Consider the following 21,150-nt stretch of genomic DNA (forward strand, 5'->3'; position numbering starts at 1 on the left):
CAACAAATGTAATTTCAAGGGTGATGAAATTCCTATTTTCCCCATGCAACTTAAACAGACTTCAACTAAATAAAAGAATGTCTCAGGCATAAAAAAGTATTACATTTTAGTAATTTAGCAGATGCTCTAATTCAGAGTGACTTACACGAGCAATTAGGGTTAAATGCCTTGACAGATGTTTAATTTCACCTAGTCGGCTCGGGGATTCGAACCAGCGACCTTTCGGTTACTGGCCCAACGCTCTTAACCGCTAGGCTACCTACCGCTACTATTAAATATATATTGTGGTTATATTTTGTTATATTTCATATAATAAAACATGTAAAAATATATTACATATAATAATACATGTAAAAATATATTATTTGGTCTACTTACCCCTGCTAGCAGACCAAAGAACTTCTCGTAGGTCCTCTGTTGGGCACAGCAGTCCAGAATCATGTTGCACAGCTCTTTCTGTTGAGAGAAGACACACAAAAATAGCTTTAATCTCTGGCACATGGACATAGAGAGGGGATGCTGGCCGAGCCAGGCAGGGCTGCACCTATGGGGGATAGAAAATACCTTGTACTGGCCTGGAGTGGAGACCCATCTGTTACATCCTCCTGCAGCCAGCCAGAGGCTGCTTCTGAAATAGGACCCTATTCTCTACATAATGCCATTTGGGCTTGGTCAAATGTAGTGCGCTGTAGGAATAGGGTGCCATTTTGGACAGCGCCATTGTCTTTCCTCTCTCATTCTCCAACAATTATCCCAGCCAAGCAGGTTATTGATTTCATAACATTATATTTTCGATGAGGAAGCCAGCCTTGGGCGACCATGGGCTGCGGTATGATCAATCTTCACACTAACGTCCTGGACAGGCCATGACAAAATTACACTGGTAGTGAGGAGAGATAGGAGAAGGTAAATATCTTGGGCTAATAATAGAACTCCGATATGGAGATGGGAAAATGTATTTGCTTGACTAAAATATGAACACATTCAGATAACACAACACCTCCTTCAATGTCTCTCTCAGCACAGTTATTATAATAATGATGGGTATGAGGCTAGGCGCTGTATGTATAGTTTGTTACTGAGAAGCCATTCTGTCTGGCGACTGTCTCTCTCTGCCACAGAGGAAGCCCTTGCAGCAGCATCAGGAGACTTATGTTGTTGTGTGATACTGAGATTGAAAGTGTGATGTTCACACAGCGGGCCTGATTCACACGCTGTCCATGTCTGGCAACACGATGGGAATGCAATGAGACTGTTGTCTGTCCCTCATCTCATCTCAGCTGCTTCCCACCCGGAGGACATTGAGGGTACCTCCCAAATGGCACCCTATTCCCTTGTTAAGGGATGGGCAACTTTGATGGGGTGGGGGCCACATGAAATCGTAATACATCATGAGGGGATGCAGTGGTTTGTGGGTCTGCATACCCACATCTATACCCAGGTCCTAACCTTTTGGGGTCCCTAAGCAAACTTTTGACATTAGTTAATTTCCTGCAATTCTACACATTTTGCCATAGCGTGGAGAGAAATGTTTGCAGTTTTAATATGATACACTACATGATGAAAAGTATGTGGACACCTGCTCATCGAACATTTAATTCCAAAATCAGGGGCATTTAAATGTAGTTTGTCCCCCCTTTGCTGTTACTTCTCATAGGTCCTCTTTTGGGCACAGCAGTCCAGAATCACGTTGAATAAAAAAAATGGCTTTAATCTCAGGCACATGGACACAGAGAGGGGATGCTAGAGATTGCTCTCCTGCTAGAGCTGCCCTGGTCAACTGTAAGCGCTATTACTGTGAAGTGGAAGGAGCAACGTGGTGCGAAGTGGTAGGCCACACAAGCACACATAACGGGACCGCCGAGTGCTGAAATGCGTAGCATGCAAAAATGGTCTGTCCTCGGTTGGAACACTCACTACAGAGTTCCAAACTGCCTCTTGAAGCAATGTCAGCACAATAACTGTTAGTCGGGGGGCTTCACGGAATGTGTTTCCATGGCTTAGCAGCTGTACACAAGCCTAAAATCACCACGCACAAACCCAAATGTCGGCTGGAGTGGTGTAAAGCTCACAGCCAGTGGAAACGCGTTCTATGGAGTGATAAATCCCGCTTTACCATCTGGCAGTCCGACGGACTAATCTGGGTTTGGCGGACGCCAGGAGAACGTTACCTGCCCGAATGACATTCTAGATAATTCTGTGCTTCCAACTTTGTGGAAACAAATTTGTGTAAGGCCCATGCCTGTTTCAGCATTACAATACACAAACAGGGTTGCAAACTGCTGAGGGCCCAAAAAGGTGACACTTTCCCTGCTAGGGGGAAATGCAGGTTAACTAATTAAACAACAAAGAATATGATCTACATGATCAAGTGGTTAATGTGAACCTAACTCACACCTAAAAAAAATTAAGAAAGCAATCCAATGTTATTTGTTGCCTAGACTTTACTGAAAGTGACACTCAAGTCTTGAGAAAAAACAATATAAACTATTAGTGCAGTTAGCCTTGACAGCCTATATAATAGAATGCTTGTGACCACACACACACATCTAAATATTGCACTTAGGAAAAAAAACTTCTTAAAGTAGAAATATAATGAAACAAACAGGCATTCTATTTTCTCTCTATTATAGTGGCTAGTATGGCAGACATCGATCAAGTGCACAATGCTACTGATGCTGTAACTAGTAAGTTGGTTGTCTATTTCTTCAGTCGTGTGCTGCGCTGCATTCTGTTATGTGAACGATTGTCTGAGCGTTGGATACAGTGTTGCTCGAAACGCAAATCACTTGTTCGCTTACAGCCAGTAGTGATCCAATGCCCACCACTTTTCTAATCGGATATACACGAATCACGTAGGTCACCTATTTTGGATTCAAAATGGCGATTTCACCAAAAGGTGACTAGTTCACATTCCTGACAAAGCAAGGTCCATAAAGAAATGGTTTGTAGAGATTGGTGTGGAAGAACTTGATTGACCTACAGAGCCCTGACCTCAACCCCATCGCATACTTTTGGGATGAATTGGAACGCCGACTGCGAGACAGGCCTAACATCAGTGCCCGACCTCACTAATGCTCATGGCTGAATTGGACTATACAGCTCAGCTGTAAAATGCAGCTCAGCGTTATTGTGTTACTTTTTGCTTTAGTTCATTTGGTAAATATTTGCTTAAAACTCTTCTTCAACTGCACTGTTGGTAAAGGGCTTGTAAGTAAGTATTTCACAGTAAGGGCTACACTTGTATTCAGCGCATGTGACAAATAAAGTTTGATTTGATGTCCCCGCAGCAATGTTCCAACATCCCAGAAGAGTGGAGGCTGTTATAGCAGCAAAAGGGGGGAACCAAATCCATATTAATGCCCATGATTTTGGAATGAGATGTTCAACGAGCAGGGGTCCACATACCTTTGGCCATGCAGTGTACATGTCAACAAGCCTGATGGAAACAGCTAATTTGATGGTAAACTTTCCAAATGTCAACAAAACAGAATACGCTAGACAAGGTGGGATCGTTTTGTGTCTGTAAAATTAATGCGAGAGAAATGGCAGTGGAAAACTTGAGTCACACATTGATATTGTATGGTACTCCCAGTATGACTCGGGAAAACATGCAGTTTATTAGTCTAGATTAAATAAGTTATGCTCGTGGAAAGTCATCTGCTAGACATCATTGAACACCGCAGCAATACAACTCTACCAGCACTTTTAAAACTAGTGGTAGAGGTAAATTCCAGTTCAGGTTAAGTCCAAGAGGATAGATTTGAGACAGAGACAGGCAGCTGACTGAAAATAAGGATTTCCCTTCATGTTTTTAACCCAATAACCCTTTCTAATCTACAGTTGAAGACAGAAGTTTACATACACCTTAGCCAAATAAATTTAAACTAATATTTTCACAATTCCTGACATTTAACCCTAGTAAAAATTCTGTTTTAGGCCAGTTCGGATCACCATTCTATTTTAAGAATGTGAAATGTCAGAATAATAGGAGAGAAAATCATTCATTTCAGCTTTGATTTATTTCATCACATTCCCAGTGGGTCAGAAGTTTACATACACTCAATTAGTATTTGGTAGCATTGCCATCAAACATTTTGGGTAGCCTTCCACAAGCTTCCTACAATAAGTTGGGTGAATTTTGGCCCATTCCTCCTGACAGAGCTGGTGTAACGGAGACAGGTTTGAAAGCCTCCTTGCTTAGACACGCCTTTTCAGTTCTGACCACAAATTGTCTATGGGATTGAGGTCAGGGCTTTGTGATGGCCACTCCAATACCTTGACTTTGTTGTCCTTAAGCCATTTTGCTACAACTTTGGAAGTATGCTTGGGTTCATTGTCCATTTGGAAGACCCATTTGCAACCAAGCTTTAACTTCCTGACTTATGTCTTGAGATGTTGCTGTTCAATATATCTCCATAATATTCCTCCTCATGATGCCATCTATTTTGTGAAGTACACCAGTCCCTCCTGCAGCAAAGCACCCCCACACCATGATGCTGCCACCCCCGTGCTTCACAGTTGGGATGGTGTTCTTCGGCTTGCAAGCCTCCCCCCTTTTCCTCCAAACACAATGATGGTCATTATGGCCAAACAGTTCTATTTTTGTTTCATCAGACCAGAGGACATTTCCCCAAAAAGTACAATCTTTGTCCCAATGTGCAGTTGCAACCCGTAGTCTGGCTTTTTTATGGCGGTTTTGGAGCAGTGGCTTCTTGCTTGTTGAACGGCCTTTCACATTATGTAAATATAGGACTCCAACTGTGGATATAGATACTTTTGTAACCGTTTCCTCCAGCATCTTCACAAGGTCCTTTGCTGTTGTTCTGGGATTGATTTGCACTTTTTGCACCAAAGTACGTTAATCTCTAGGAGACAGAATGCATCTCCTTCCTGAGCGGTATTACGGCTGCGTGGTCCCATGCTGTTTATACTTAAGTACTATTGCTTGTACAGATGAACGTGGTACCTTCAGACGTTTGGAAATTGCTCCCAGGATGAACTAGAATTGTGGAGGACTACAATTTTTATTCTGGGGTCTTGCCTGATTTCTTTTGATTTCCCCTTGATGTCAAGCAAAGAGGCACTGAGTTTGAAGGTAGGCCTTGAAATACATCCACAAGTACACCTCCAATTGACTCAAATGATGTCAATTAGCCTATCAGAAGCTACTAAAGCCATGACATCATTTTCTGGAATTTCCCAAGCTGTTTAAAGGCACAGTCAACTTAGCGTATGTAAACTTCTGACCCACTGGAATTGTGATAGTGAATTATAAGTTAAATAATCTGTCTGTGAACAATTCTTGGGAAAATTACTTGTGTCATGCACAAAGTAGATGTCCTAACCAACTTGCCAAAAATGTTGTTAACAAGAAATGTGTGGAGTGGTTGAAAAATGTTTTAATGACTCCAACCTAAGTGTGTAAACTTCAACCGTATCTGTTCTCCTTTAAAAACAGAGGCAGACGTTTCTGTGTGTGTCCAGTGAGCCGTGAGAAGAGAAACAGGCTATACTCTGCTGTGCTTGTGAATTGGTTGACAATCACTGCTTCAGTCATTAGCTTTTCTAATGTGTCTATACAATCACAGCTAAGATATTGAGCAGTCCATAAGCTCAAGGTCTCTGTTCTTATCCTATCCACTTGGCTGTCGGTCCAAGGAATTCTCTAAATGCATGTGTACCCATAGCCTAGAATATGTGAATTATAGAATGTGTGTGTGTCCTTGTCCACCTGTGAGGGCAGAAACCCCCATCACTGACACTCCCTGAGTCCTTGCAGCTGGGTGGGTATTACTCGCTAAGGTAGATAGGAAGATAGGAAGTGTGAGGATTATATATGCAGAGACATAGAGAACTATTTCTATATGGTTCTATGTGCACATGCTTCCCAGCAGCATTAAAGAGATAGTTCACTTTAAATAACATATTTGGTTCATTACCATGAAAGCAGTTTGTGGACATGGAAAGACAGCAGTCATGCTTTGGGTTCATTTACTGAGCAATTTCTTACCAAAAACCAATGCAGCTCTGATCATCCCTGCAGCTTACTATGGTATTTCTCTGGGCTGCAAAGAAAGTATTCAGCCTCTTTGCTATGAGAGACGAAATTGAACTCAGGTGCATCCTGTGTCCATTGATCATCCTTGAGATGTTTCTACAATTTGATTGGAGTCCACCTGTGGTAAATTCAACTGGTTGGACATGATTTGGAAAGGCACACACCTGTCTATATAAGGTCCCACAGTTGATAGTGCATGTCAGAGAAAAAAACAAGCCATGAGGTCGAATGAATTGTCCGTAGAGCTCAGAGACAGGGTTGTGTCGAGGCACAGATCTGGGTAAGGGTACCAACAAATTTCTGCAGCATTCAAGGTCCCCAAGAACACAGCAGCCTCCATTATTCTAAAATGGAGGAAGTTAGAACCACCAAAACTCTTCCTAGAGCTGGCTGCCCTGCCAAACTGAACAATCGGGAGAGAAGGGCCTTGGTCAGGGAGGTGACCAAGAACCCGATGGTCACTCTGAATAAGCTCCTCTGTGGAGATTGGAGAACCTTCCAGAAAAACAACCATCTCTACAGCACTCCACCAATCAAGCCTTTACGGTACAGTGGACAGACGGAAGCCACTCCTCAGTGAAATGCACATGACAGTTGGCTTGGAGTTTGCCAAATGGCACCTAAAGACTCTCAGACCATGAGAAACAAGATTCTCTGGTCTGATGAAACCAAGATTGAACTCTTTGGCCTGAATGCCAAGCGTCACGTCTGGAAGAAACCTGGCACCATCCCTACGGTGAAGCATGGTGGTGATAGCATCACACGTTGGGGATGTTTTTCAGCGGCAGGCACTGGGAGACTAGTCAGTAACGAGGGAAAGATGAATGGAGCGAAGTACAGAGATCCTTGATGAAAACCTGCTCCAGAGTGCTCAAGATATCAGACTGGGGTGAAGGTTCACCTTCCAACATGTCATTGACCCTAAGCACACAGCCAAGACAATGCAGGAGTGGCTTTGGGACAAGTCTCAATGTCCTCGAGTGGCCAGAGCCCAGACTTGAACCCGATCAAACATCTCTGGAGAGACCATAAAATAGCTGTGCAGCGACGCTCCCCATCCAACCTGACAGAGCTTGAGAGGATCTGCAGAGAAGAATGGGAGAAACTCCCCAAATACAGGTGTGCCAAGCTTGTAGCGTCATACCTAAGAGCCTGTAGTCGCTGCCAAAGGAGCTTCAACAAAGTACTGAGTAAAGGGTCTGAATACTTATGTAAAATGTCATATTTCCGTGTTTTTATTGTAATAAATTAGCCAAATAAAAATAAAAACTTTTTTTCCTTTGTCATTATGAGGTATTGTGTGTAGATTGATGAGGGAAAAAATACAATTTAATATATTTTAGAATAAGGCGGTGACCTAAAAATGTGGGAAAGGTCAAGGGTTTCCGAAGGCACTGTTGATAAAGGCCAAAAGGGTCTCACTCCATGCTGCAGCATCTTAGGAGGATGAAGATGAAACAAATCCTACAAACTCTTAAATACAACAGCATATAATTTCTATACCAACCCTAGACAATCGGAGACAGATCAGCTGAAAGACTAAACTGACAACATTGGTGTGCTTTTTTTGTGTGTTCCACAAGGCGAAAAAAATCCTAACTGAAATTTACATTTTTGCAATATATTTCACAGCAAGCGTACTTTTATGGAAGCATGTCATTCTGGTATGAGCAAGTAAAATGCATGCAAAACGTGTAAATCTCCATATAAACATTTAAAATATTTAAGAGCACAGATTCTGATTGAGATTGTCGGTCCCGCTTTATCAATCTTAGTTTTTCTAGCAGACTAAACCTTCATGGTGAAGCATCGAGAGGCAGGCAGGGGTGCTGTGAACAACGAGAGACCTAGCTGTAGAAACGACTGACTGACACAGATTAATTCATTCATTCTTCATTCACTCCCCTTAAAATTACGTGTTCGCTCTCTCACTGCTGATAATAATAAGGGCAATAATTAGGCCTGCCGTGAAGTCAGCTACATGGTGCCAGACTAGTAGACAGAAAGAGGTGATAGAACTGATAGTCATCCACACACAGCTCATCTCCTTTATTAAGTTTGCTTCACAGTTCACACCTCATAGAAATGAATGACTAATAAGCTGTGCGACTGTCATATAGGCCTATCTAGCAATATAGGTCTGGTGATGGTACGATGCTTAAAGGCTCATCCCAGTTATGACATTGTACTATACATTGACACAGAGGACTGAAAGTCATTGAGGGTCAGTTTATCTGATCCAGATTAGCCTAAACCTAGCCCTGGACTAAACAGCATGGTCAGTGGAAAATCACCATTTAAAGTTATTTCTTAGGAGCCCTGGAGTAGGCTTAATCGGAATCCTAGAAATTGGCCTTCAACGTGGGTGGCAGGTAGACTAGCGGTTAAGAGGGTGTGGCCAGTAACCAAAAAGTCGCTGGTTAGAATCCCCGAGCAGACTAGGTAACAAAAAAAGATCTGCTAATGTGCCCTTGGTCCTGCAAGTCGCTCTGGATAAAATGTAGGGCTGTCCAACTCAAATAAATAATAATCTTGGTCGACCGAGAGTCATCCTGTTTTTTCGACCAATCAATTCGAAATGTTTAACCTTATTTTTCCATATATTGGACACACACCCTATGTGTTTGAATAACTTCAACGACATATGCACTGAGCTTGTCTGATGCTTTTAAGCACACTGTTTAATTAAATAATTAAGAAACAAATGACTCAAAAAACAGCCCCGATGGTCAGACTTAAAAAATTACGAGTGAATGTGTGACTGGCGCACGTTGTCTCGCTCTCCTCCCTACTGCAGCAAAAAGGCACAACAGCAAGTGTTTATTGCGCTGTCCGTGCTGAAGCTGCAACATTTCAGCGATTTAGTTTCTTACTTGTTTCTGACTGACAAGTTCTGTCACTGAAATCCTCAATTTGTTTGGGAAAACCTTCCCTCAACCCTTGCTCTCTTTATGTGAAACATGTACGCATCTCATGCATGTGACCAATAGGGCCTGACCTATAGCCTATCATAAATCACAAATAAATTGGTCATAAATTCAGAACAGCAAAATGGATGCGGAGGACGTGAAAAAGAAACATGAAACTGGCGAATGTTTACTGGTTTTTCAGGAGGGAAAGGGGAAGTCACTTATTTGTGGAAACTACTAGAGATCAAGATAAAGGAGGGTATAGGAGAAAGCGTTGCGTGGGTATTGTGTGCCAAACAGTTGCTCTTCGATTACAATATCATAAATAAATAAGTGTACCAGAGTCTGTTCTGACGGAAAATATATATAAAGCCTTCATTACAGCTGACAAAAAACAGTTGCACGCATTCGTGAATTGCGGTTTATTTATTGTTTAGGCTAATTATTCAAAGCTCCCATTGTTATTTAATTTTTAAACTAAAATGCTTGATTGCATTTCAAAGCATGAATGTCTCGTATGCTGTGATGGCATGAACAAATTAATGATCGATTCAGTAGCTTATATATTGAAATAAAGGCCTAAGTAAGTTACAGTATTTAGACTAAACAGGCCTACAGCTAGGTGGTGGTTATACAAAGATACTATACAAAGCCTACTCATGATAACAAAATCATCCAAAAGATTTGGAGTTGGAGGGTCCGTCATGGTCTGGAGCGGTGTGTCACAGCATCATCGGACTGAGCTTGTTGTCATTGCAGGCAATCTCAATGCTGTGCGTTACAGGGAAGACATCCTCCTCCCTCATGTGGTACCCTTCCTGCAGGCTAATCCTGACATGACAATGCCACCAGCCATACTGCTCGTTCTGTGCGTGATTTCCTGCGAGACAGGAATGTCAGTGTTCTGCCATGGCCAGCAAAGAGCCCGGATCTAAATCCCATTGAGCACGTCTGGGACCTGTTGGATCGGAGGGTGAGGGCTAGGACCATTCCATCCAGAAATGTCCGGGAACTTGCAGGTGACTTGGTGGAAGAGTGGGGTAACATCTCACAGCAAGAACTGGCCAATCTGGTGCAGTCCATGAGGAAGTGATGCACTGCAGTACTTAATGCAGCTGCTGGCCACACCAGATACTGACTGTTACTTTTGATTTTGACCCCCCCCCCCCCCTTTGTTCAGTGACACATTATTCCATTTCTGTTAGTCACATGTCTGTGGAACTTGTTCAGTTTATGTCTGTTGTTGAATCTTGTTATGTTCACACAAATATTTACACGTTAAGTTTGCTGAAAATAAACGCAGTTGACAGCGAGAGGACGTATATTTTTTTTCCTGAGATTATAAGGAGGAGGAGTGGGGCAGGAAGTGGCAGAGTAAACTAGGCCCTACTTCCAAAAGTTATTGTAGTCAAGCCTAAATCTCTATTACCCAGGTGATGATTGATGCTCAACAGTCTGAGCTGGACCAAGTGACCAGTAAACAATTACAATCAAGGTCTGGATGACAGCCATGAGAAAATAGAACTGTGGCAGAATCCTGATTGTCTTCATCTCACAATGATGTTTTGGAACACAGCAGCATATGTTCTAGACTCTATTATAAAAGATCATGTTGATGTAGAAGCGTTGATCAAAACACAGTCATCGGTTCAGAGAACATGCTCATTAAAATACCACGTTACAAAAACATGAACCAAGTAGTCTAGTATTTCATTTATTCATGAGCAAAAAAAGAAAAATACAAGCTTAAGAAAAACAGTATAGCTATAGTACTATATGAATACAGCTGTAAACTTGGTCATGCACAACTCTATTCCTACACAAAATAACTAGATGGGCACAAACTGATTAATTATATGGATGTTAAAAGTGACCTAGCAGTAAGCTCACAAAAGCAGCCATTTGATATGTTATACAACTGCTAGCCCTGTGGCTATATAGCACAGTGTACACTTGATATACACCTCAGTGATTCCTTTATAAAGCAGGGGAAAGACAGATGTATCAAAGACACCTGGGTATATTTTCTTTCACTATTTTCTTACACATCACAGCTTTATTTTCAACACTTATTTCTTATGGAAGTAGCCAACTTACAATTGCATAAAATACCAAATATAGTACAGGTACATGAGAGTGATCACATAATATTATTTCCACCCACAAACATGTGTACTGTAGGCTGGCCACGAGAAAACATGACCTATCGCACAGCTATTTTAAGGTAACATAAATCACAGGCAGTAAATCACTGAGTTGCATTACATAAAACGTGTAGGTGCATTAACGGTGTGTAGGATGTCTCTAAACCTCTCCTCTCTACTGGGGTTCTACTGTAAAGACTACAAGATATTGAAGCTTGTTATTACAATGTCCACAACTATGACAGTTAAAAATGGGACACTTCGGGGAAACAAACTACTTGATCGGCTAAATCATAGTGGGGAACACCCAGTTCCTAAATGAGGGCTTTCTTTGGCCTGGCGAAGACACAAAACAAGGAAATTAAGATGACAAATGCTTCCCGAGTGACTGAAGAATCCAACAACCCAGCAGACCAGAAACTATTTAGATGAAGCTAAAAGTTTGGATAAACAGCTCTGGAAGCTCTTTAGATTAGATGGCCTTGATATGGCAGTCTGGCAGCTAGGGGAAAAGTATACTGGTGGAAGGGTACTGGGAGGAGAAGTACTGTAACCTACCGTTTGGCTGTCAGGAAAGTCCATCTTGATCAATTTGTGGGCACACTCCTCAAAGTCCAAACTGTTGAAAGAAGAGAAACTTGAATTTCCTATTCATCATGACTTAATAAGACAATAATAATTAGCCAATAAGTGCATAAGTTTGCATTATCATATTCCAAACAGCTTTATCATGCCATATAGACTAGGACAGAGTGTCCAGGTCATGTCTTTGCTTGGATGGAATTTTAAAATCATATCACACAGAAAAAATAAACTTTCTGCCCTCATGTTTATTTTAGAAGTACATTCAGTACGCATTTAGACTTTATATATCCATTAACAAACATGGGGAAGATAATGTCTTATTTTGTTGTTTGATCACTTTGGAAAATTCCATCCAACCCAACTGCATTTAGCAAGCAGGCAAGACTGCATTCTGCAGACATGGTGTAAAACTGTGGTAAACACCATGGACCTCTCATTTCATTCATACATTTCCACCATCATTCTGCATCTCTTCTCTAACCGCTGACAAACCCAGACAGACACACTGCTGAGCCAACGTGTCGATCCACGCGTTCCAAAACCACACAACACTCTAGAAAACTGTCCTGACCATTTCATTTACCATGACTAGACAGGGGAATTCTGATGGGACGCTGTTAAAACACAGAGGGTGGATAATCCCAGTGACGGTTATATAGCCTTCTTCAATACATGTGACATGCCATACATGTTATTAAATCACATTCATAAAGGACAATTTGTATAAGCTCCTTTTGAAAGAGACACTGATCTGCGTGGAACTCCGCAGGTTATACATCAAACCGGCTATATTCATGCATCCGTAGAGGTAAAACGGTAGAGAGCAAGGACTCATCTAATTTCCTATGTAATCACTTATCAGGGTTCCTAAAGTTCAGTCCTCTCTCCACGTTGATGCTACTGCCTTTCTACCAGCTGGAACAGATAACCTTCTCACACTACAGAGCCAAACCCAGATAGGCCAAGTGGAGTTGAACTGGGCCAATGTGAGCCAAAAATAGCCAAGCCAGCCAGGTTCGATTCAGGTCGGCACAATGTGAAAAGGCTAAGAGAGAACAAGGACCACAGAACTACCTCTTTCAGATTGAGTACAGTGTGGCTATTTATCACACTGAGACAGACAAGCAGGCCGGTCAACGGAAACTGATTTGATTATATCACAGAAATTATGGAAGAATGATTGAAAATGTGACAAACTAGGCTATGACAAACTACTTACCTTTACTGGAAGGCCACAAATATGCCAAATGTCTATGTCCCCATGCTATAAAAACGTGCATTGCAGTATGCAAACACATGTAATACAAAAATGTGGGAGGCCTACACCGCACATACAAATACTCAGCCTGTCTATTAGTGGCCTGAAGACGTTCATTCAGAAACCAGGTTAAAATAGACTGCACACACGTATAACCTCTTATCTGAAAGTGCTTAAGAGGAGAGGAGCTTTCAGCATCATCAACATATGACTGGTCACTGACTGGCCCTGCGGTAGTATGTCTGAGACAGTTGATGGCTATGCACTCTGCTCTTCCAAACAATGCGGTGTGTCTGATAGTAAGTGGATTGCTCTGCAGTGTCATCCTTCCACCTACATCATCTTGAGAGTAAGTCTGCTCTGTTCTCTCCTTCCTACACCCTATATCAGCTGGAAAAAGACCAGCTCAGATTTAGAGAAGCAAAATCTAAGAAAAATAGCAAACAATGGTTGCCATTCTCTTTGACCTCTATGGCCAGGTTTTACTCATTAGGCAGAAAATGGAAGAAACTGATTGGATTACCTGGACAAATGTATTGTTATGGTGTGCTTTAATGAAAAAGACCCAGCACAAAGAGAGAGAAAACTTCCCAAAAATATAAAACTAGAGCATGGTGCATTCTGATCTTAGACTTCAGCAGGGCTGCTGCGTATGAATGAATAGCCTACTTCATCACTTGCTGCGGCAGTCTCCCTAACAGCAATGTTTTAGCTAGTCACTAAAACATGGTTTAAAACACCGTCTCTCTGGACATAGACAAGTCTGTTCTTCTTCAAATTTACCCCAACATCCCTTAACACAATGCTATTAAATTCTGCTCTGCAGAAGTCTGTGCCACTAAGAACTTAGACCTATAAAACGTTTTTATGCCAATTAATTATGAATGCGTGCAAAACAAAAATGTTCATTCAATTAAGAGAAAAACAACATTCCGCAAATACAGCTTTAAATAAACTGCATTCTTCGAGACTTGTCTATCTGCCGTGGACATGCAGTGATTTTCAGCCATCTAGGTTTGGCACAGAAGAAAAGTCTACTGCCCCATTTCTGCTAAAAACATCCCTGGATCTGGACCCTTTCCCATTCTGTTGGGTTTGGCAGATCTAGTTTACTTTTCTTAACAGAAAAAAACACACACAAACCACACACGGACACACACAAAAAATAAGATGGATTTCAATAAGAGTTATTGAGTCATATCAGTGAATCATTGCAAAAATTATAGCTAACTTGCGGATGCACTCTGCATTCACCCTATAAAACCAAAATTAAAATGCATCAAAAAGGGGTTTCTGGCCAAAGTAGGCAGTAAGTTATGTGCAGAATAATTTGTATGGGGTATGCAATGTAAGTAGTGTAAAAACGGCAAGTCAGCCAAGCTAGCACAATGATGCTGAAACTTGGAGCGAGAGAGGCACATTGAGGGTTCATTTGAATTTCAAAATGTGATCATTTCACCACTTCACCTGGCTTGGGAGGGCTCAGTGACAGCTGGGAAACATTACAGCACGTCTAATCTTTTTAACACACACACACACACACGAGACTGAGGTTATTGGAAACACACACCATGCTAACCAGATCCTGATACTTGATAAGAAACAGAGGATGGGCTGCAGTAAGTGGGCTGCACAATTCATTTAATTTTAATAGAAACTGCGACGTTGACATGTGCAATATGCAAATCGCAATATGTTTGTCGTCTCTATCCAGTCACCCTCGCTTTCATGCAGCTGCTTGCTTCCGACAACCCAAGTCCCACCCCTTGTCACTCAAGCAGGCACAGCTGGCTGTTAGAGTCACTCACTCAGCTTGAGTCGGCATGCTTCTGTTTGCTTCTTCGTGTCAATCCACATGTTTTCTGTATTAGACTATTTGTTTTTGTATATCTCTGCAAACAGCTAGTTAGTTAAAGCTCCACACCACGTGCCTCCCCAAAAACGTGTTAGCTTCTTATGTTCATTTCTCTAATACAGGCTGCTGCCAGTGACTGAGGCCACATGTTGTTTGTGCAACGACATGTTCTGGGTCAGAGAAGAACATGTGAAGCGTATTCTAAAATCTTGTCTGAATATAACATCTCTATTCAAAATGTATTTCGGGTCTCCTGGGAAACACTGACCAACACTTTGGATTCTACCCTGTCACAACTCCTTCTATATGGTCTTTTTTATTAGTTGTCATGCCGAACACCAGCCATATAATTAGAATAGCCTACTCATTCTATTTCTATGATTCCAATGGTACACATCACACACAAACTGCCTTCAATAAGTATTCATACCCCTCAGCTTATTCCACATTTTGTTGTTACAGCCTGAATTCAATCTGTTTTTTCTCTCACCCATCTACACACAATACCCCATAATGACACATTAAAAATATGTTTTTAGAAATAATAACAAATATATTGAAAATGAAATACAGAAATCTAATTCACAAGTATTCACACCCGAGTCAATACTATGTAGAAGCACCTTTGGCGACGATTACAGCTTTGGTTTCTACCCTGTGAGAACTTCTCCTATTTGGTCTTTTTTATTTGTTGTCATGCCAAACACCAGCCATAACAGCTATGAGTCGTCTTGGGTAAGTCTGCATCAGCTTTGCACATCTGGATTTGGGGATTTTCTCCCATTCTTCCCTGCAGATTTTCTCAAGCTCTGTTAAGTGAGATGGGGAGCTGCAGTGACCAGCAATCCTCAAGTCATTCCATGGATTTTCAATGGGATTCAAGTCTACGCTTTGGCTGGGCCACTCAAGTACTTTCACATTCTTGTTCTGAAGCCATTCCAGCTTTGCTTAGGCTGTATGCATTGTCCTGTTGGAACGTAAACCTTCGCCCCAGTCTAAGGTCATTTGCACTCTGAAGCTGCCACCACCATGCTTCATGGTAGGGATGGTGTTAGACGGGTGATGAGCTGTGCCTGGTTTTCTCCAGACATAATGCTTTGCATTCAGGCCAGAGTTAAATTTTTGTCTCATTAGACTCCAGAATCTTTTGTCTTACACTCTCAGACTCTATCACGTGCCTTTTTGCAAACTCCAGGTGTGCTGTCATGTGCCTTATCTCAGGAGTGGCTTCCGTCTGGCCACTCTACAGCACTTCACCAATCTGAGCTTTATGGTAGAGTATTGTCCTTCTGGCAGGTTCTCCCATCTCAGCCAAAGAACTATGTAGTTATGTCAGAGTGGTCATAGGTTTATTGGTCACCTCCCTGACCAAGGGCCTTCTTGCCCAGTTACCCAGTTTGTTAGGTCTAGGCTGGGAAAATCCATAATTCTTCTATTTCCCAACTTTTAACACTCAAGAATGTTTTATACCCTTCCCCAGATATATAGTACCAGTAAAAAGTTGACACACCTACTCATTCAAGGGTTTTTCTTTATTTGTTACTATTTTCTACATTGTAGAATAATAATGAAGACATCAAAATTACAAAAAAACATATGGAATCATGTAGTAACCAAGAAAGTGTTAAACAAATCAAAATATATTTTAAATTTGAGATTCTTCAACGTAGCCACCTTTTGCCTTGAAGACAGCTTTGCACACTCTTGGCATTCTCAACTACCTTCACTTGGAATGTTTTTCCAACATTCTTGAAGGAGTTCCCACATATGCTGAGCATTTGTTGGCTGCTTTTCCTTCACTCTGCGGTCCAACTCCTTGGACCACAGACATCGGGTGATTGTGGAGGCCAGGTCATCTAACGCAGCACTTCATCACTCTCCTTGGTCAAATAGCCCTTACACAGCCAGGGGGTGTGTTGGGTCATTGTCCCACTGAAAAACAAATGATAGTGGGACTAAGCCAGATGGGATGGCGTGTCGCTGCAGAATGCTGTGGTAGCCATGATGGTTCAGTGTGCCTTAAATTCTAAATAAATCACTGACAGCGTCACCAGCAAAGTACACCCCACACCTCCTCCTCTATGCGTCACTGTAGGAACCACACATGCGGAGATCATTCTTTCACCTACTCAGCATCTCACAAAGACATGGCGGTTGGAACCAAAAATCGCAAATTTGGACTCATCATACCAGTCTAATGTCCATTGCTCGTGTTTCTTGGCCCAAGCAAGTCTTCTTATTGGTGTCCTTTAGTAGTGGTTTCTTTGCAGCAATTTGACCATGAAGGCCTGATTCACACAGTCTCCTCTGTTACTTGAAACGCTGAAGCATTTATTTGGGCTGCAATTTCTGAGGCTGGTAACTAATGAACTTATCCTCTGCAGCAGAGAACTCTTGAGTATTCCGTTCCTGTGGCGGTCCTCATGAGAGCCAGTTTCATCATAGCGTTTGATAGGTTTTGCGACTGCACTTGAAGAAACGTTCAAAGTTCTTGAAAAAAAAAAAATATATATATATGTAACCTTTATTTAACCAGGTAGGCACGCTGCAAAAATGTTCCAGACTGACTGACCTTCATGTCTTAAAGTAATGATGGACTGTCCTTTCTCTTTGCTTATTTGAACTGTTCTTGCCATAATATGGATTTGGTCTTTTACCAAATAGGGCCATCTTCTGTATACCACCCCTACCTTGTCACAACACAAGTGATTGGCTCAAACACATTAAAATAAATAAATTCCACAAATTAACTTTTAACACGGCATACCTGTTAATTGAAATGCATTCCAGGGGACCTCATGAAGCTGGTTGAGAGAATGCCAAGTGTGCAAAGCTGTCATCAAAGCAAAGGGTGGCTACTTTGAAGAATCTAAAATGTATTTTGATTTGTTTAACACTTTTTTGGTTACTACATGATTCCATATGTGTTATTTCATAGTTTTGATGTCTTCACTATTATTCTACAACTTAGAAAACAGTAAAAATAAAGAAAAACCGTGGAATGAGTAAGTGTCCAAACTTTTGACTGGTACTGTATTCCTCATCACAATTCTAGGAGATCTATGGACAGTTCCTTGGACTTCGTGGTATAGTTTCTGCTCTGACATGCACCGTCAGCTGTGGGACCTTACAGAGACAGGTGTGTTGAATTGGCCACTGGTGGGCTCCAAGTTCTAGTGACATCAAGGATGATCAAAAGAAATTGGATGCACCTGTGCTCAATTTAGAGTGTCATAGCAAAGGGGTGTGTATACTTAAGTAAACAAAATATTTCTATTTTCAGTAAATGTGCTAGGGTGAGAGTAAAAAAATAAATGTAATCCATTTTGAATTCAGGCTGAAACAACAAAATGTGGAATAAGTCAAGGGGTATGAATACTTTAAGGCATATATGCCATTTAGCAGATGCTTTTATTCAAAGTGACTTACAGTCATGCGTTCATACATATTTTCCGTATGGGTTGTCCCGGGGATCAAAGTGTTTTGATCTAAATTGCAATAAATATTGATAATCGCAGTCTTTGTAAACAAATAGATTTTTGGCACATATCGTGCAGCCCCTAACACACACACGCACAGCACAACTACCCACCTTGACTGGATGGCGAGATAGATGGTACGGCGAAATGCGACTAGGTTGACTTCCGTCTGGTCAAAGATGGTGACTTTCTCTGCTTCTATAAAAGGAAAACAGTACATAGTTATAAGGATGAAGGAGGGCTGTATTGATTGTTACACTGTCAGGTATTGTCATGCTATCGGTCTCCACACAGAGGTCAATCTGTTTGTCTCACTCATTCTTTTGGGATTTATTTCCATTTCTCAAGCATGGCGTTGCCAATGCCAAAGTCGTGTGTTTGATTCCCGCAAGATACTAAAGATGAATGCACTTACTGAAGCCGCTGTGGATAAAAGTGTCCAAGTGGCATGTATTATAATAATAAAACTAAGGTCATTCAAGTTGATACAAAGTTTAATAAATAGAGTGCCGAAGTGTTCTGACAGACCATCTAGGAGAGAGCAGTCAGTGAAATGTAAAAGCAGTGACCGATCTCTTGCTTGCCATGGGATAGCATGGAGACACTGAGACATGACCATATGCATCCCCAAATGGGACCCAATTCCCTATATAAGGGACTACTTTTGACCAGAACCCATTAAAGTGCATTATATAGGGAATAGGGCGCCATTTGGGATGCACACAGAGATTCAGAGGTCTCCTTCCTACCTAATGGTCTTGGTATGCAGTGCATTTCCTTTGCAGTACTGAGCCACTGGGGATGATGAGATTTCTGGGGCAGATTACCTCTGGGACCATCAAGGACAGCCAAGGCCACCACTATAACCACCACTGTCCCCAAGTTACTGCAGTACAGAACACGTCACTGAACTGAGCACTGTTAACATAACAGTATCCTTCCTCTTGTCACATGTTTAGGGTTTTTACCATACTCTTTGTAATTGTTGAATGTCAATGTTAATCTTTGTGATATCTCAAATCAAAAAGATGTTGCATGCATACCATCTCCACCCTCTTCCCCCTCCTTTTCTCCATCATTATCATCATCTTCATCATCACTTCCATTGGCATCCTCTCCAGAGTCGCTGCTGCCCTCATCCAGGATCTCTGAGAAAAGAGATGGTCATATGACATACTGTACACTAAAACACATTACTTTCTCCAACATTTGTATTTATTTAACCAGGTATGTCATGGAGAACACCATCTTCCACAATAACTATCTGAAATTATGGCACAGTATGGTGGAATTCAGTTGATCATACAGACTTTATACACTGTAGTAGCTGCAACATTAGCTAGGTAGCTGCCAGACAACGATAACCTATTACACATTAAACCATATTCAGTTCAAAGTCAAATGTTTTGCTTTGCCTTAAGGCAATAATTGGCATTGTGATCCATCCATCTAGCAACTCACCCTTTTTAATTGCTTTGTACTTCTCCTCGTTCTCCAAGAAGTCTGTATCCATCTTAAAGACATCTGCAAGATACAGAACATTATTGTTTTTAATAGCAACCATTTGTTTGCAATTACTCCATTCCAGAGCAATTAAAATCATTGCAAATGAGCCACAATGCGAAGTAATTACCCATAAAAACACTCATTGTGTATTAGGATGCATTTCATATCAGGGCTTAAAGTGATAATGGCTTTCTTTTCTTCTCTTGCACCCTGAAGGACGCTTGTATAAATTTTCCAATTAGGACAAGTGTGTATGTGCTGAAGCTACAGAAAATATGTTCATCATCTGTTGAATTGAACAAACAAATAAATAGAAGCGGAATCTTAATGTCAGTCTGAAAATATAACCCTCTTTTACGAGAGAGAGAGCGAGGGAGTGAGAGAGCAGAGGCGAACGCGGTGATTTCTCTCCTACCAGGGAACATCATTCCACACTGGGACATCTAGAGAGACTGATAGAGGAAACCCCCAGCTATACCAGTATAATTAGCTCAGAATCCTTAGGGACCTAAAGGACAGCAGGTGAATTGACTGAATAATGGGACATGGTATTCTCTCTCTCCCCTGGCAATGAACATGCTGAAAACTAAGCCATCACAGATACGGCTCAATCAGATTTTCTTAAAAACATGTTCTCACCTTGTCTCCTCCCCTTCATTTACACAGATTCGAATAGACTTGATAGTTGAAAACCACATGGTGGAAGCTAACCATTGGCTGGCTTTCACATTGTCAGTTATTTCAGAACAGCGCAATTCAGTAGGGTGAGTATAGGACTGTTGTGGTGACCATATTATTTCCACACCGGCAGTCACGAATCAGTCAAATTCCACAACAAATTGTATTGGTCACATACACATGGTTAGCAGATGTTAATGCAAGTGTAGCGAAATGCTTGTGCTTCTAGTTCCGACCGTGCAGGAATATCTAACAAGTAATCTAACAATTTCACAACAACTACCTTATACACACAAGTGTAAAGGAATGAATAAGAATATGTACATATAAATATATGGATGAGCGATGGCCGAACAGCATAGGCAATATGCAGTAGAGGGTATAGAGTACAGTATATACATATGAGATGAGTAATGTAGGGTATGTAAACATTATATAAAGTGGCATTGTTTAAAGTGACACATTTATTACATCCAATTTTTTATTATTAAAGTGGCTAGAGATTTGAGTCAGTATGTTGGCAGCAGCCATTCAATATTAGTGATGGCTGTTTAACAGTCTGATGGCCTTGAGATAGCTGTTTCAGTCTCTCGGTCCCAGCTTTGATGCACCTGTACTGACCCCGCCTTCTGGGTGATAGCGGGGTGAACAGGCAGTGGCTCGGATGGTTGTTGT

General features: G+C 41.4%; 1 protein-coding gene across 2 annotated transcripts in view; it reads right to left on the reverse strand.

The window, feature by feature from the left end:
• LOC120058363 (pre-mRNA-splicing factor CWC22 homolog) overlaps positions 1-21,150 on the reverse strand; it is a 51,019-nt gene that overhangs the window by 7,181 nt on the left and 22,688 nt on the right. For both annotated transcript variants that reach the window (XM_039006975.1, XM_039006974.1), the window contains exons 11-15: positions 19,753-19,815; positions 19,335-19,439; positions 18,405-18,489; positions 11,673-11,733; positions 379-456 (exon numbers count right to left, since the gene is read on the reverse strand). In XM_039006975.1, the coding sequence (XP_038862903.1) occupies positions 379-456; positions 11,673-11,733; positions 18,405-18,489; positions 19,335-19,439; positions 19,753-19,815 (392 nt within the window). The remainder of the gene's footprint in view (positions 1-378; positions 457-11,672; positions 11,734-18,404; positions 18,490-19,334; positions 19,440-19,752; positions 19,816-21,150) is intronic.

This window comes from Salvelinus namaycush, chromosome 13 (genome assembly GCF_016432855.1).
Source record: "Salvelinus namaycush isolate Seneca chromosome 13, SaNama_1.0, whole genome shotgun sequence".
Classification (NCBI taxonomy): domain Eukaryota; kingdom Metazoa; phylum Chordata; class Actinopteri; order Salmoniformes; family Salmonidae; genus Salvelinus; species Salvelinus namaycush.